This window comes from Oncorhynchus mykiss, chromosome 17 (assembly GCF_057628025.1).
Source record: "Oncorhynchus mykiss isolate SJ-2025 chromosome 17, ASM5762802v1, whole genome shotgun sequence".
Lineage (NCBI taxonomy): Eukaryota > Metazoa > Chordata > Actinopteri > Salmoniformes > Salmonidae > Oncorhynchus > Oncorhynchus mykiss.
This window is the reverse complement of record NC_143038.1, coordinates 58,042,864-58,058,944: the sequence shown is the minus strand read 5'-3', so window position 1 is coordinate 58,058,944 and position 16,081 is coordinate 58,042,864. Positions and strand designations below refer to the sequence as shown.

Sequence of the window (16,081 nt, the reverse complement as noted above, 5' to 3'; positions counted from 1 at the left end):
CCAGGTGCCCAAGAAAGCGAAGGTAACCTTCCTAAATGAGCACTCAAGTAGGTAGCCATGAAGTGCTTTGAAAGGCTGGTCGTGGGTCACATCAACGCCATCATCCCGGAAACCCTAAACCCACTCCAATTCGCATAAACGCCCCAAAAGAGCCATAGATGATGCAATCTCAATCGCACTCCACACTGCCCTTTCCCACCTGGACAAAAGGAATACCTATGTGAGAATGCTTTCATTGACTACAGCTCAGCGTTCAACACCATAGTGCCCACAAAGCTCATCACTAAGCTAAGGACCCTGGGACTAAACACCTCCCTCTTCCTGACTGGCCTACCCCAGGTGGTAAGGGTAGGCAACAAAACATCTGGCATGCTGATCTTCAACACGGTGGCCCCTCAGGGGTGTATGTTTAGTCCCCTCCTGTACTCCCTGTTCACCCACGACTGTGTGGCCAAGCACGACTCCAACACCATTAAGTTTGCTGACGACACAACGGTGGTAGGCTTGATCACCGACAACAACAAGACAGCCTATAGGGAGGAGGTCAGAGACCTGGTAGTGTGGTGCCAGGACAACAACCTCTCCCTCAACTTAAGCAAGACAAAGGAGATGATCGTGGACTACAGGAAAAGGAGGGCCGATCACGCCCCCATTCACATCGACGGGGCTGTAGTGGAGCAGGTTGAGAGTTTCAAGTTCCTTGGTGTCCACATCACCAACAAACTATCATGGTCCAAACACATCAAGAAAGTTGTGAAGAGGGCATGACAACACCTTTTCCCCCTCAGGAGACTGAAAAGATTTGGCATTGGTCCCCAGATCCTCAAAATGTTATCCAGCTGCACCATCGAAAGCATCCAAACTAGTTGCATCACTGCCTGGTATGGCAACTGCTCGGCATCGAACCGCAAGGCGCTACAGAGGGTAGTGCGTACAGCCCAATACATCACTGGGGCCAAGCTTCCTGCCACCCAGGACCTATATACTAGGCACTTTCTTTTGGAAGGCCAAAGAAATTGTCAAAGACTCCAGTCACCCAAGTCCTAGACTATTCTCTTTGCTTCTACATGGCAAGCAGTACCGGAGCACCAAGTCTAGGTCCAAAAGGCTCCTTAACAGCTTCTACCCCCAAGCCATAAGACTGCTGAACAATTAATCAAATGGCCACCTGGACTATTTACATTGACCCCCTTCCTTTGTTTTTACACTGCTGCTACTAGCTGTTTATTATCTATGCATAGTCGCTTTACCCCTACCTACATGTACCCCCGCACATTGACTCGGTGCCGGTGCCCCCTGTATATAGCCTCGTTATTGTTATTTTATTGTGTTACTTTTTTTTTAACTTTAATTTATTTAGTTAATATTTTCTTAACTCTATTACTTGAACTGCATTGTTGGTTAAGGGCTTGTAAGTAAGCATTTCACGTTAAGGTCTACAGCTGCTGTATATGGCGCATGTGACAAGTATTTGATTTGATTTAATTCAATCTTATCACAGCACACTGGCTGGCCATGGTTTACCAACTCCCTGACCAAAATGGCTGACCTTTACTGTCATAAGACCTTTTTTGTCCATTTTAGTATTCAAATTCCTAATTCTATGCAACATAGCACCAAACAGCACACACCAAATGGCAATTTTGATCAGATAGAGGTTCCTTTGTGCACTAGAACTGAATAGATAAATAGCTGCAACATATCTTTCTTTAGCAGTGACAATTTGAAATGTAGAAGCAACTGTGTGGAGCCCATAGGAGATGGGATGGTGATTTGATAAATCAATTGATGCTGTCCTGGCCCTAGTGGAAATACTGCAGTCCACCACCAGTATCTGAGAGAATGTCCATAGGATGGAACTATCATGACCAGCCAGATCATCTGTGATACATGTCAGTATTCGATGTCCATCAATGTCTGAGGACACTGTAGTGCATTTATAACACTTATTCAAAGTGCACAGTGGAGACCACTGAGTTGGTATATCAATATTATAAGCCTATTTTTGGATTGAACATTTTACAGTGTGTTGATATAATGCTCTATGCTGTCAATGAGGAATATTGCAGTAAACTCCCTTGCATCCCACTTAGTTCTCTCCCAGGGCTCATAGTTTTGGCTGGCAGATTTGAGGATGTCTGGCAAGATCAAGTTGAATGAATGTGGAATATTTGAGAGTATTACTCTATTTACACTGTAGTCAAGGTACTACTGCACAGGAATACGTTGTGAAAATAAGCATTTTAGTGGTGCATGTACACTATGTGGATCATACACACTTTTGCTGAGTCAGCAAATCATCCATAGTCAATGAATTATTCACATTTAGAACATTGGTGTTTCTACAATATTTCCCCTCAGTTCTCAGATTGACCAGTAGAGAAGTCTGTTCTGTGTTTGAATCGTTTAAAGACCCTCTCAGATCAGTGTGGCTAAATCTCATTATGAGGATTATCAACGTTGATGGAGGAACAACATGAGATAATACCAACAACTCCTCCCCTCAGTAGAGACCACATGCTTTAGTTCATGATATGCCAAATCTGTACCTTTCTTTATAAAGTACACTATACAGTATATACAAAACTATGTGGACACACCTTCAAATTAGTGGATTTGGCTATTTCAGACACACCTGTTGCTGACAGGTGTATAAAATCAAGCACACAGCCATGCAATCTGCATAGATGAACATTGGCAGTAGAATGGCCTTACTGGAGAGCTCAGTGACTTTCAACGTAGCACCATCATAGGATTCCACCTTTCCAACAAGTCAGATCGTCACCTTTCTGTCCTGCTAAAGCTACCCCAGTCAACTGTAAGTGCGGTTATTGTGAAGTGGAAACATTGAGAAGCAAGAACGGCTCAGCCTCAAAGTGGTAGACCACACAAGCTCACAGAACGGGACTGCCGAGTGCTGAAGCACGCGGAGCGTTAAAATTGTTTGTCCTTGGTTGCAACACTCACTACTAAGTTCCAAACTGCCTCTGGAAGCAACAGCAGCACAATAACTGTTTGTTCAGGAGTTTAATGAAATGGGTTTTCATTGCCAAGCAGCAGCACACAAGCCTAAGATCCCCATGCGCAATGCCAGAGTCGGCTGGAGTGGTGTAAAGCTCGCCGCCATTAGACTCTGGAGAAGTGAATCACTCGTTACCATCTGGCAGTCCGATGGACGAATCTGGGTTTAGTGAATGCCAGGATTGTCATGGTTCTGACGAGCTGTGCAGTTACCTCCCGGCTACCCAGTCACCGTCTGTTACTACCCGCAACCCTCCACAGTCAGCACCAGATTCAAGCCTTCGTGGACTCAGGGGCCGCAGATTACTTAATTGATCAAGATTTTGCCCGAGAATTACAAATCTCCTGCGTGAAATGTCCTATCCCTCTGCAGATTCAAGCCCTCGATGGACACCCCATTGGCTCAGGCCAGGTGGAATATCAGAACAAGCCCATTCTACTGCAGCTTGAGCTGAATCACTCAGAGACTCTTAGATTTATTTTGATCACTGCTCCCGAGAACCCCTTTATCCTAGGGTACCCCTGGCTAGCGCTACATAACCCACTATTCTCCTGGTTCACAGGACACTTACTAGACTGGGGCAAGGACTGCTATACTAAATGTCTAAGACCCCCACCAAGAGCTTCGTCGTGTCCTCCTGCATCCATTGGAGACCGCTCTTCCTCCCGAATACTTTGACCTCCGGGAAGCTTTCAGTAAGAGGCAAGCGGCCACCCTCCCCCCTCATCGTCCATACGACTGTGCTATAGAACTCCTACCCGGCTCCACACTTCCCCGGGGCCGTCTGTACTCCCTCTCGAGCCCTGAAGCAGTGGTTATGGACAATTACATCCCGGAGTCGCTGGAGGCAGGATTAATTCGCTCCTCTACATCCCCAGCTGGTGCAGGCTTCTTCTTCATTGGTAAGAAGGATGGAGGCATCGATTACAGAGGGCTGAACCAGATTATGATCAAGTATCGTTACCCCCTACCCCGATGTCTGCTGCCTTGGAGTTGGCCCAAGGCGCCCAATTCTTCACCAAACTGTATCTCCGCAACGCTTACAATCTGGTGAGAATCAGGGAAGGAGGTGAGTGGAAAACTGACTTTAACACCTAGTGTTTATCACTGGGCTACCTCCATCTCAAGGGCTTACAACTATCCTGATGGTCGTCGATCGATTCTCCAAGGCAACCCATTTCATAGTCTTACCAAAGTTGCCTTCAGCGAAGGAGACAGCTGATCAAATGATTACCCATGTCTTCCGACTACACAGGCTTTCCCAGGACATTGTCTCAGATCGGGGGCCCCAGTTCGTTGCACGGTATTGGAAGGCCTTCTACTCTTTGTTGGGGGCATCGATGAGTCTCTCCTCGGGGTTCCACCCACAGTTGAATGGGCAAACTGAGCGGGCCATCCAGGAGCTAGAGAAGTTCCTCCGCTGCTTCGTCTCCACTCAGGCTAGCAACTGGAGCAGGTTCTTCGTCTGGGCGGAGTATGCTCATAACACACTGCCAAACTCGTCCACTGGACTGTCACCGTTCGAGTGTCAGTTTGGGTTCGCCCCCTGCCTGTTTCCTGAACAAGAGGCCGAAGTGAGGGTGCCATCGGCTGAGGCGTTCATTCAATGATGTTGTCGCACCTGGATCAGAGCGTGATCCTCTTTGCTCCGCTCCTCTGCCCGACATCAATATCAGGCAAACCATCACTAAAGACCTCTTCGGGTCCTCCGACCGGGTCAATGGGTGTGAATGTCCACCCGTGATCTTCCCTTAAAGGTGGAATCACGGAAACTCGCTCCTCGCTACATTCCTCGCTACATAGGACCCTTCAAGATCCTGAGTCGCATCAACCCGGTTACCTATCGTCTCCAGCTTCCCAGGTCCATGAGGGTCTGTCCGTCCTTCCATGTCTCCTGTCTCAAGCTGGTAAGTACCAGCCCCTTCTCTCCCCCCACACCTGCTCCTCTGCTACACTGTCTGGCATCTGTTGGAGGCTCGCCAGGTCCAAGGGAACCTGCAGTACCTGGTGGACTGGGAGAGCTACGATCCTAAGGAGCGGTATGGGTCCCGGCCCGGGACATCCTGTATCAGGGTCTGGTAAGAGACTTCAACAGACTACGTGGTGGTTGTCAGGACTCCGCGGCTGGAGCCTGGAGCCGCTCCTAGGGTGGGGTACTGTCATGGTTCCTCTGGGCACCAGAGGGCGGCAGAGACTTTCTTTGTTACTCAGATGTTGCTTATAATTTCATTATGATTTCCCTTTTAACATAGGTGTTTTCTGTCCTTGTTTGCAGAAGCTTGATTTTGGTTGCCCTGTGTGTCGCCTGAGTAAGTTATCTAGTCCTAGTGTTTTTTTTTTTTTTTTCAGTATTACTGTGATCATTCTGTTACCTTATTTTTCGTAAAGTATTTACATTTATCCTAAACCACTGATTCCTCCTCTGGTCCATTCTCTGCACCTGGATCCAACTCCACCACGTCACAAGGACAACGCTACCTGCCCCATTGCATAGTGCCAACTGTCAAGTTTGGCGGAGGAGGAATAATAGTCTGGGGCTGTTTTTCATGATTCTGTGCTTCCAACTTTGCGGCAACAATTTGGGGAAGGCCCTTTACTGTGTGAGCATGACAATGCCCCCGTGCACAAAGCGAGGTCTATACAGAAACGGTTTGTTGAGATCGGTGTGGAAGAACTTGACTGGCCTGCACAGAGCCCTGACCTCAAACCCATCGAACACCTTTGGGATGAATTGGAATGAGTCAGGCCTAATCGCCCAACATCAGTGCCCGGCCTCACTAATGCTCTTGTGGCTGAATGGAAGCAAGTCCTCGCAGCAATTTTCCAACGTCTAGTGGAAAGCCTTTCCAGAAGAGTGTAGGCTGTTAAAGCAGCAGAGGGGGAGACCAACTCCATATTAATGTCCATGATTTTGGAATGAGATGGGGTTTTATTTTAAAGGACAATCACTTCCATACCATAACTACTTTTTCCACTGTGTGAGACATTGAATCCACAAGACATTGAATCCAAATCCACAAGAGGGCTTCTCAGCCCTCATCAACAGTTGTACTCAGGCCAGAATTCAGGCATAACCAGCTACCCAGCAGCTTTATCAACAGCCCTCCCTACCTCTTGGCAAACCCAAGCTCTTTCAAATATGACCTGAGAATAAAATCTGTCTATTTTAAAGAATTCAACATAGAGTAAACCTTGACATAGAATCAAATGTTATTTGTCACATGTTTGTAAACAACTGGCGTTCCTAACAATGAAGGAAAACAAATGAATAATAGCACAAGGAATAAATACACAATGAGTAACCATAACCTGGCTACATACACAGGGTACCAGTACCAAGTCGATGTGAGGGTTACGAGCTAATTGAGGTAGATAATTACAGGTTAAATTGACTAGGCGACAGCATAGATAATAAGCAGCAGCATATGTGACGAGTCAAAAGAGTTAGTGCAAAGAGGGTCGTAAATGCAGATTGTCCAGGTAGCTATTTGGTTATTAACTATTTAGTAGCGTTTTGACTTGGGGGTAGAAGCTGTTCAGGGTCATGTTGGTGCATTGGTACCGCTGGCTGTGCAGTAGCAGAGACAATAGTCTCTGTCTTCGGAGTCTTTGACCGTTTTTAAGGCCTTCCTTTGACACCGCCTGGTAAAGAGGTCCTGGATGGCAGGGAGCTCGGTCCCAGTGATTTTATTTGGCCCCAAGTTCTGATTTAATTTATTTTCATAAAAAGGTTTTTCGTTGTTGGACATAAGACTGTACAATTGCCAGGAAATCAGATCAAAGTGATTTTAAGTTAAGAAATCTGTTCCCAAGTATTCCCACGCATAAATAGAGCAATAATGTGAATGTATCCCAATGTAATCAATGTTTTTGTCAAATATTATATCTGTTTGGGCTTCTTCAGTCAATTTGCAGGTTACTAATTATTTATAATTGTTTCAGCCCCCAAACATCCACTCAATAAAAAAATCAGTCTGTGGCTTAATGTAATTGGGGACCCCTGATCTACAGCATGTCTCTTTCTATCTCCCTTCCGTACCCAAAATATGTTTTTTTTAAGAACTGGGGGATTTCTGGGCATAATTCAATCTTAACTGAAGCACAATTGAAATAGTTTAAATGCACATTTTGATCATTTTAAGTAGACTATTACAACCAAATTAAACTCGGAATGGATAACTTAGCCCTTTTCATTCAACAACATTTTCAGTCAATAAAAAACAAGGTACTACAGTATATAATATATTATTTCATTCCTTCAACATAAAAAAGCAGGAAAACATTGACATTCAACAGAATTCCACAAGCAGTCATAGATCCACTTCAATTCCATAAATCTATATTATACATAGAAATGTGCAACAATAAAACATACCAATAGTTCAATTGCCCTTCCTAACCCCAACTTCATCCATCAACCTTTATTGAAACAAAGGTCAATTACATTGACAAAGGAAAACATTTGAGAAGACCTTGGTGATTATTTCAGTTATCATAAAAGCATCCCTTTAACGTTTAAGTTTTTCAACTAATCATCAGTGTTTTGTTTTTGTGAAAACAAACTGATGCCATGGCGATGCTGAAACCAAGGTTATTTTAGCACTGTTGTGAGAACACTGTGTTCTCTTCAGTACACTTCAGCCTTGTGCTGGCTTTATCTGTAGAGGGCCATGGATGCGCTCTGGTACAAACACATGTAGGAGTCACACAGCAGCCTGCGGACAGGCTCTCCAGCCTGGGAGGGGTCAGCCCACACTAGCTCCTCCTCTGACTGAGACAGGAAGTCACCCACCTCGGGACAAGCCCTGATCTCTGGAATGTTGTAGCCACTGTGGTCATCACCTGTAGAGGGGGCAGATGATTATTTATCTGAGTGGAAGATAGATAAGACTAGACATATCTCAACATCAAGTCAGGAGGTTCAGAGACAAACACATGTTATTGGATATCTAGTGAACAGGAAAGACAAATAACATCACAAAGCATGGAACAGTCTGCAATTGTACATTCGTGATTATTTGTTCAGCACCTCGGGAGAAATGAAAATAGTAGTATGTTCTTCCTTTTAGATGGTTTTACCAACCCGATGCCATTAACACACATCCACTGAATATATTTTAAAATAAACAGTGCTTCAACAGACTTGTGATGGTAATAGACTAAATTCGTATTTATAAAATAATTGTGTTCTTTGAGGTCAATCTCACCACATCTGTCCGCCATGCTGTCGAAGAAGAGCCAGGAGCGAGGGCCAGGCCCATACTTCACAAAAGACACATAGTGGCTGGTGTGGATGCAGAGCACAGCGAACAACTGCATCGTGTGCCTGGGTAAAGGGGCATCTGACGGAACCTCCGCTGGCACTGCCAGGGCTCTAGGGCAGTGGCCCTTCCGAGACGGATGAGTGTGCACCTGTCACAAAGGGAGAAGTGGAGATGGAGGAGGGGAAGAGGGAAAGTAGAGAGTAAGATTCAGTAAGATAAAGAAAAATAAATCAATACACTTGCAGGTAGAATGATGTAAATCAAACAGTAATGCTACTTAACGGTGTCTACCTGTGTTTTGCAAGTAGTGCAGTACTGTTTGACTCTTCCTGGCTGGAGCTTGCGGTCCTGTAGGCACTGGGGGCACTCATACTCTGCCAAATGCCCACAGAGGAAGCACTCTCGGGGGGCTGATGGGAGAAAGGTGGGAAGCTGTCACTCGACCTGAAGACAGTTTACTATGGCAAGCTATGCTTAGGGATTTACTGTATGGCCTTTAATTCATAGTTACATGCGTAGCAGACGTGTGACCAGCGTTTTGCAAAAACACTCTGTCAGTCTTCATTACATTGACTGATGGTGTAACTCACAGTTGTACAGAAGATCTGTGATGTCAAGCTCTGTTGAAGGGATGATGTGGGGGAACATCTTGTACTTTTTCCCAAACCTTGGCATCTGGACCATAAGACAGGATGGGATCTGAGGGACATATTAGAAACATTAAATATTAGAGCAAAGAGATTGCCTTCCAAAAAGAACGTGGGCGGCTTACAAGGCCTCGTAAACATAACTCCTTAGACAACCTTGCACAGTATCACCAACCTCCTCAAACTTGAGGCCACAAGACAGGAAGGAGGTATCCAGCAGCTGCTGAACTGTGGGAGTCTGTGTCACCTGCTCCTTATCCAGAATAATCTGGAATGTGTAGGCATCCTGAGATGTGTTGTTATTCGATCTGAGACCCAGAGAACAATCAAGCTAAGCTACTCAATCATGGCAGAGTGACCAAACAGAAACTCAGAGAAAAGTCCAGACAATTAGAATGGAGATGAGCAGAGTGAGGAGGGGAAGCAAGGAGCAATAAGTAGCCTACAGCATAACCTGCAAGAAAGAGAAAGATATGGGTCAGGAGGTCAAATAGAGCAGCAGAGAAAGGTGACTGGTTCAAACCTGAGTTTAAGCAATGGCTCCATGCACAGCACCCGCTGTATGAGGATTGTGATGAACTCTTCAGGGTCTGCAGGGAGGCAGGATAACACCATTTAAGAGAAATCAGAGACACTGCAGCCACTCAAAAATGATAATTTAGACATCATTTCCCTTAGCTGGTATCACATTTATGTTAAGAGACCCATAGAAACAACACTATGAGAAGTGTGTGAGTACCTTTCTCTTCTGTTACAAAGGTGTCACAGCCGAGTTGCTTGCGGAAGTTCATTACGCTCTCAGCAGGGACAAAACCTTGTCTGTGGATTACACCCACTGATGTCACTCTCAGTGGCCACACAGAAATACACACAACACACGGAAATGCACATTCATATAAAGTGCATATACTGGGCCTGAACATACACTACCAATGTGCCAGAGTAATACCAGACATGCATTGAGAGAAGGCGTTTTCTTTCTCAGTCTGGGTAGATTACAATCTCATAACGCCCTTATTTTGAAGAGCAGTTGATAATACAGGGACGCCTGAGGGTCAAGAGGATCTAGAAAAAAAGTACAGAATGTTTATACCGGCGCAAACAGTTAACGATGTCTCTTCTCAGAGAGCGAGATATGCTCTGTTCTGTGTCAGCTGGTTTGTGGCAAACACTGTCCAGGGTCATGGATGAGCTGAACAGACTGTGGAAAGATGTATTACCTTTGTTAGCTTGGCAGTGGTCCTGGCACAGCATTAAGTCATTCTTACAAGAAACTGGGCTTAACAAAAAATGATGCCCAACAGTGTAAAATTGTCATGAGTTAGGAACAATGAGCAACAGGAAGTAAGTTTACCTGAAGAGAGTGGCATCGAGGTAGCAGGAGTTGTAATGCCCCTGGATCCCCTTCATCTTGCCCACGAGCAAAGACAAGGCTTCCGACTCAGGGATAGGAGGGACATTCTCATCGGTTTCCTCCAATGGAGTAACTGATGCAAACCAAACAAAAACATGAAGTACCACTTAGATAATAGAACTAGATGAATGCAAATACAACTGATGAATGCTTTATATCTGCTGTTGGTGGGTGTTTGGTTCATTGTGTGGATGGTTTATGGCTACCCGGACTATTTGCATTGTGTGCTCCCCCCAACCCCTCTTTATAATTTTTTTTACCCCCAATTTCATGGTATCCAATTGTTAGTAGTTACTGTCTTGTCTCATCGCTACAACTCCTGTATGGACTCGAGAGAGGCGAAGGTCGAGAGCCATGCATCCTCCGAAACACAACCCAACCAAGCCGCAATTCTTCTTAACACAGCGCGCATCCAACCTGGAAGCCAGCCGCACCAATGTGTCGGAGAAAACACCGTACACCTCATGTCATGCTGAAAGACCCAGTCACGTTTCATCTTCAATGCCCTTGCTGATGGAAGGAGGTTTTCACTCAAAATCTCACAATACATGGCCCCATTCATTCTTTCCTTTACACGGATGAGTCGTCCTGGTCCCTTTGCAGAAAAACAGCCCCAAAGCATGATGTTTCCACCCCCATGCTTCACAGTAGGTATGGTGTTCTTTGGATGCAACTCAGCATTCTTTGTCCTCCAAACACGACAAGTTTGAGTTTTTACCAAAAAGTTATATTTTGGTTTCATCTGACCATATGACATTCTCCCAATCTTCTTCTGGATCATCCAAATGCTCTCTAGCAAACTTCAGACAGGCCTGGACATGTACTGGCTTAAGCAGGGGGACACGGTCTGGCACTGCAGGATTTGAGTCCCTGGTGGCGTAGTGTGTTACTGATGGTAGGCTTTGTTACTTTGGTTCCAGCTCTCTGCAGGTCATTCACTAGGTCCCCCCGTGTGGTTCTGGGATTTTTGCTCACCGTCCTTGTGATCATTTTGACCCCACGGGGTGAGATCTTGAGTGGAGCCCCAGATCGAGGGAGATTATCAGTGGTCTTGTATGTCTTCCATTTCCTAATAATTGCTCCCACAGTTGATTTCTTCACACCAAGCTGCTTACCTATTCAGTCTTCCCAGCCTGGTGCAGGTCTACAATTTTGTTTCTGGTGCCCTTTGACAGTTCTTTGGTCTTGGCCATAGTGGAGTTTGACTGTTTGAGGTTGTGGACAGGTGTCTTTTATACTGATAACAAGTTCAAACAGGTGCCATTAATACAGGTAACGAGTGGAGGACAGAGGAGCCTCTTAAAGAAGAAGTTACAGGTCTGTGAGAGCCAGAAATCTTGCTTGTTTGTAGGTGACCAAATACTTATTTTCCACCATAATTTGCAAATAAATTCATTAAAAATCCTACAATGTGATTTTCTGGATTTTATTTCCTCATTTTGTCTGTCATAGTTGAAGTGTACCTATGATTAAAATTACAGGCCTCTCTCAACTTTTTAAGTGGGAGAACTTGCACAATTGGTGGCTGACTAAATACTTTTTTGCCCCACTGTACATACTACCTCAATCAGCCTGACTAACCGGTGTCTGTATGTAGCCTCGCTACTGTATATAGCCTGTCTTTTTACTGTTGTTTTATTCCTTTACCTACATATTGTTCACCTAATACCTTTTTTACACTATTGGTTAGAGCCTGTGAGTAAGCATTTCACTGTAAGATTGTATTCCTGTAATACCTGTTGTATTCAGCGCACGTGACAAATAAACTTTGATTTGAGGTGTGGGCTGTAAACCAATGCTTATAAGGCTATTACTACAACGGCACAACCTGAGATTATCGACACTGTTTCTGCATGTGTTAGTGTTAGGAAGGACCTATACAAGTAGTGTCTAACCTGGGAGGATATTTGTGGCTTTGAAGGTCTCCTTTTCAGAGCGGAGACATAGGAACCTTCCATCTGGACTGCACTTTGTTAGGGGCAAAAATAGGGCCCTGCCCCCTTTACAAGTGAAATACCGCTGGCCTCCATACGTCCCATCTGAGCAATTATTCACCTCATAATCCTGATGGCAAAAGAGTTGCTGAGGAATCAAATCTGATTGAGATATTGACATCTCAGAAATGAGAATAATAGGTAAGCTCAATAACATTGCTTAAACAGTTCACATTACACTCACCAGCTCAATTCCTGCCCAGTCAATTTTGTTTTCTGAAAGGACTCCCATCCACTGGATTACCCCATATACAGTGATCCCAGTGTTGGACGTTACCTCCACCAGGGATCCCACATCAAAAGTGTGGTGTGACAGGCTTTCGGGTGGGGTGACACTCTGGTCTACGTGGTTTATATCTCTCACTTGTCGTCCACAAGATCCCATATTAGGCATGGAGTTGATACGTGACCCCGCTTTTCTGTTAAGACCTGGGGGAGAAGAGGTTGAAGAGGGGTAAGAATGACAGATCACATGGTTTCTGTCCTTGTCACAAGACCCATGTCATGAGACTGATCTGTGGTAAACATGTCTATCTCCATAAGAGGTATGTAGAGAGCTCAGAGCATGTGATGATCTCTGCTGCTACATTCCAGAGCACCTGGGCCAGTTTGACCAGTTCTGTACAAGGAACCGCACTTTGCCCACTGTCTAGCCACAGGTGCTGCTCATTGCCGTTCAATAACGCGTAGCACTTATATTTTAGCATTTCTTTCTGATAAGGGGGAGGCGGGTGGAGGGGTATTTTGCTTGCAGGTACCCCAATGCGCAGCAAGTCCTAAAATGATGATAACCGTTCAAAGAATTATGTCTGTGCAAAGCACGTTTGAAATGAGAGCCCAAAGCCACTGGGTTCTGAAAGCTGATATTATTTCCTTACAAGAAAACAAGTATGTAATGGGTTTAAAGACTAGAAAAGCCAGGTAAATGTGTCATATTTTGTAAATAAATGCACGTAGGCCTATGAGCTTGCTTACTGATCAATGACAATGCATGGGGATTGAACACCAGCAAGTAAACATGCACTACTGACCCTCTGAATGACTGTCTTTCCAGCTAGGGCCAAGGCCTACAGAGTACGCTGGGACAACCTGGACAATGTCTGCTGCACTGAACAGGGGAAGAGGGGCGGGCTTCTTAGATGACACTGTTTGATTAGAGTCTTGCTGAAATGGAAAGGAAAAAATTGCTCAAGTAAACACAATCCCTATACAGTAGCACTGCTGAGAATTGTTACTGGTAAGCCAACAAAATGCATTCGAACAACTGCAAATTCCTCAGTGTTATTAAGTTTCAGATGTTACATAAAAGTTATGTACTGTAACTAATCCGATAACATTATGGATCTTCCCCTGATGCCTTGTTTACACCTACAGTGTCATTGTGCAAAATGGTACACAGCGTCATCTGGATATGTGTGCAACAAAAGTAAAACAGTAAAACAACCTTCTCCTACCATTTCTGTCAAGCTGTCTATGCATACAGTTTGACGCATATGTTTGATAAATCCAAATATGCACCATACAGAATGCACTGCAACTGCCTCTGCAACGCAATGCTGCAAGGCAAATGCAGCGTTCCATTGGAAATGAATGTACTTCTGGTGTACCAAAAATGCAATGACGCTGTCGGTGTGATCGCAGCGTGAGAGGCATTCTTGTCTCCTGCTGTCACTTCCTGAAACTCATGTAAATCAATGAGAAGTTCAGGTGTACTTGACATGTACAGTTTACAGTGTCTGTCATACTGTGTAATCATTAGGCTACATTTTTCAATTATCGATGAGAGGATTAAAGACAGTAGAAATTCCTGATTATTTGCTTATACATTGGGCGAAATGCTCAAAGTTATTCAACTTTCTCTATGGCAGTGTCTATGCTGATATGGACATACCAGATTTATATAAGTTGCATACTCACCACAAACTCAACCTCAAAGCCCAGCATCAGCAGGTCTCCTTGGTTCTCCTTCTTACCGATCAGCATTAGGTTCCTAACCAGCCCTGGTTGGTGACCCTTCTTGTGCTTAACTACCACCAGGTCATCCTGAGACAGCACACAGATAGCCAAAAAAAGCTGGGGGTTACACAGGAGCTCCAGGCGTTTGCTGGAGGGGGACACGAAGAGCAGCAGCTGGGCCTGGTGGCAGGTGAGGGGGTATGTGTCCTCCATCTTCACCATGCCCCCACTCTTAGGGTTACCCCCACTGCTGCCACCTCCGTACAGCAGTCCCATCAGCTCTCCCTTCTGCATCTCTGCCTCCACACGGCCGATACATCCTCTTGCGAACCCTTTTCTCGCCTTCCCCCGTGTCACTATAAAGAACTTGTCCTTCCCTTCTCTTTTTGATTCCATCCCTCTTCTAAAGTGCACAATATTCCTGCTGACAAGCAATGCAGACGTTGTGTGACTAGAAGCCACCCTGTCAGGGAAAGAAGTAAAGAAAGTATTATTGTATCCTTCTGATAGTGAATGTGAATTCACAGCCATTCCATTGTGCTGTCACACTCAAAGCACGCTTTAAAGACTCTAATTTACAAAGAAGTGACAGATAGGTAGAATCAAGGAATACAAAAGGACTTCCTTTATACATTATTTGGGTATACAGTTTTTGAAATCAATTCAGTTTAGGATATTTTTTTTGTCGTGACTTTTGGCAGTTTTTAACGATAATTTAACATCAATCTCAGTGGTAACACTATAAGGGTTTTAACACATTGTTTCAACAAAATAATATACATGGCAACAATGTATCTCTTAGTAATTACCTTGTATTACTAGAATGTAATTGAGTCAATCTTACTGACCGTTTTTCCAAGTATTTGAAGAGCAGTTACTCCGAAGTTCTACACACATTCGATTGCAAGGTAAACTAAATCCTCGCTACCGTAGCTCGGGAATAAGGAAGTCATTCAGCCCAGTTAACTGATACTGTAGCTCTGTGACCGAACACGCCCGTTTTATACGGTTCTCTATCTGACAGAGACAACAATTCAGCATGAAAATCGTGATTTTTCTTCAAGATAATATTGCGTCAGAGAATTCACAAATTATCATTAGGATTTGGGTAACGTTATATCTAACGTTAGCTACATGATAGTGGTTATTTACTAAGCAAGTAACTGTTACTTATTGTATCAGTCACAGAAAATTGCAGGTTGTCAATCACAGTGTCGCAAATAATTGAACAGTATCAAGACAGAGTAGCCTACTCGGGTATTTAAACTTCAATGTGGGGTAATGTTAACCTTATCACTCTTATTATCTACAATATACTATCCCCTCCCCATGAGTGACAGAGGGAATATCAGCTATGCATATATATATTAGAAACCAAAACACCATCTGGTTATAACCTTGGTCGGTCACACTGCGTGTTGTTGTGGTGGTGCAACAAACTAAAAGGAGCTAGCTAGCTGTTAGCTAACTAACGTTCATTAGCTAGCTCATTGAAAACTCTTGCTTGCAGGCAGTTGAAGAAAATATCGTCTTCCTCTGTCACCCACCAGGTGAAAACATATTTTAAATAATTGTTCGGATTATATAATCAAATAAAATGGCATTAACCATGAGAAAGATTTTGGGCGCTTGACAGCTGCTTTTTATCTGATTAAAATTAAACCTCTGCATTGTCAGTTTAGACGCGGGGCTGGAGAAGGGGAGCTAGGAACGTTTAAAATGTTGATTGACAGATCGGTAGAAATATGTTCTTTAATTAACATATATTTAAGCAATAAGGTACG

The 16,081-nt window shown here is 44.3% G+C and overlaps 1 protein-coding gene across 2 annotated transcripts; it reads right to left on the bottom strand.

The window, feature by feature from the left end:
* Positions 1 to 7,251: 7,251 nt before the first annotated feature.
* On the bottom strand, positions 7,252 to 16,031 carry cyld2 (cylindromatosis (turban tumor syndrome) 2). Of its 2 annotated transcripts, none has more exons than XM_021569729.3 (14): positions 15,146 to 16,031; positions 14,259 to 14,760; positions 13,373 to 13,505; positions 12,526 to 12,770; positions 12,243 to 12,411; positions 10,288 to 10,420; positions 10,027 to 10,134; positions 9,673 to 9,752; positions 9,457 to 9,523; positions 9,109 to 9,241; positions 8,877 to 8,985; positions 8,578 to 8,696; positions 8,230 to 8,434; positions 7,252 to 7,864 (listed from the first exon to the last, which is right to left on the bottom strand). In XM_021569729.3, exons 2-14 carry the CDS (start codon positions 14,691 to 14,693, stop codon positions 7,677 to 7,679), a joined length of 2,124 nt encoding a protein of 707 aa, XP_021425404.3. In that variant the 5' UTR covers positions 14,694 to 14,760; positions 15,146 to 16,031; the 3' UTR covers positions 7,252 to 7,676. The 2 variants fall into 2 exon arrangements, with proteins under 2 accessions (XP_021425404.3, XP_021425405.3); XM_021569730.3 differs by having other exon boundaries at positions 15,107 to 15,220.
* Between the last annotated feature and the right edge of the window lie 50 nt (positions 16,032 to 16,081).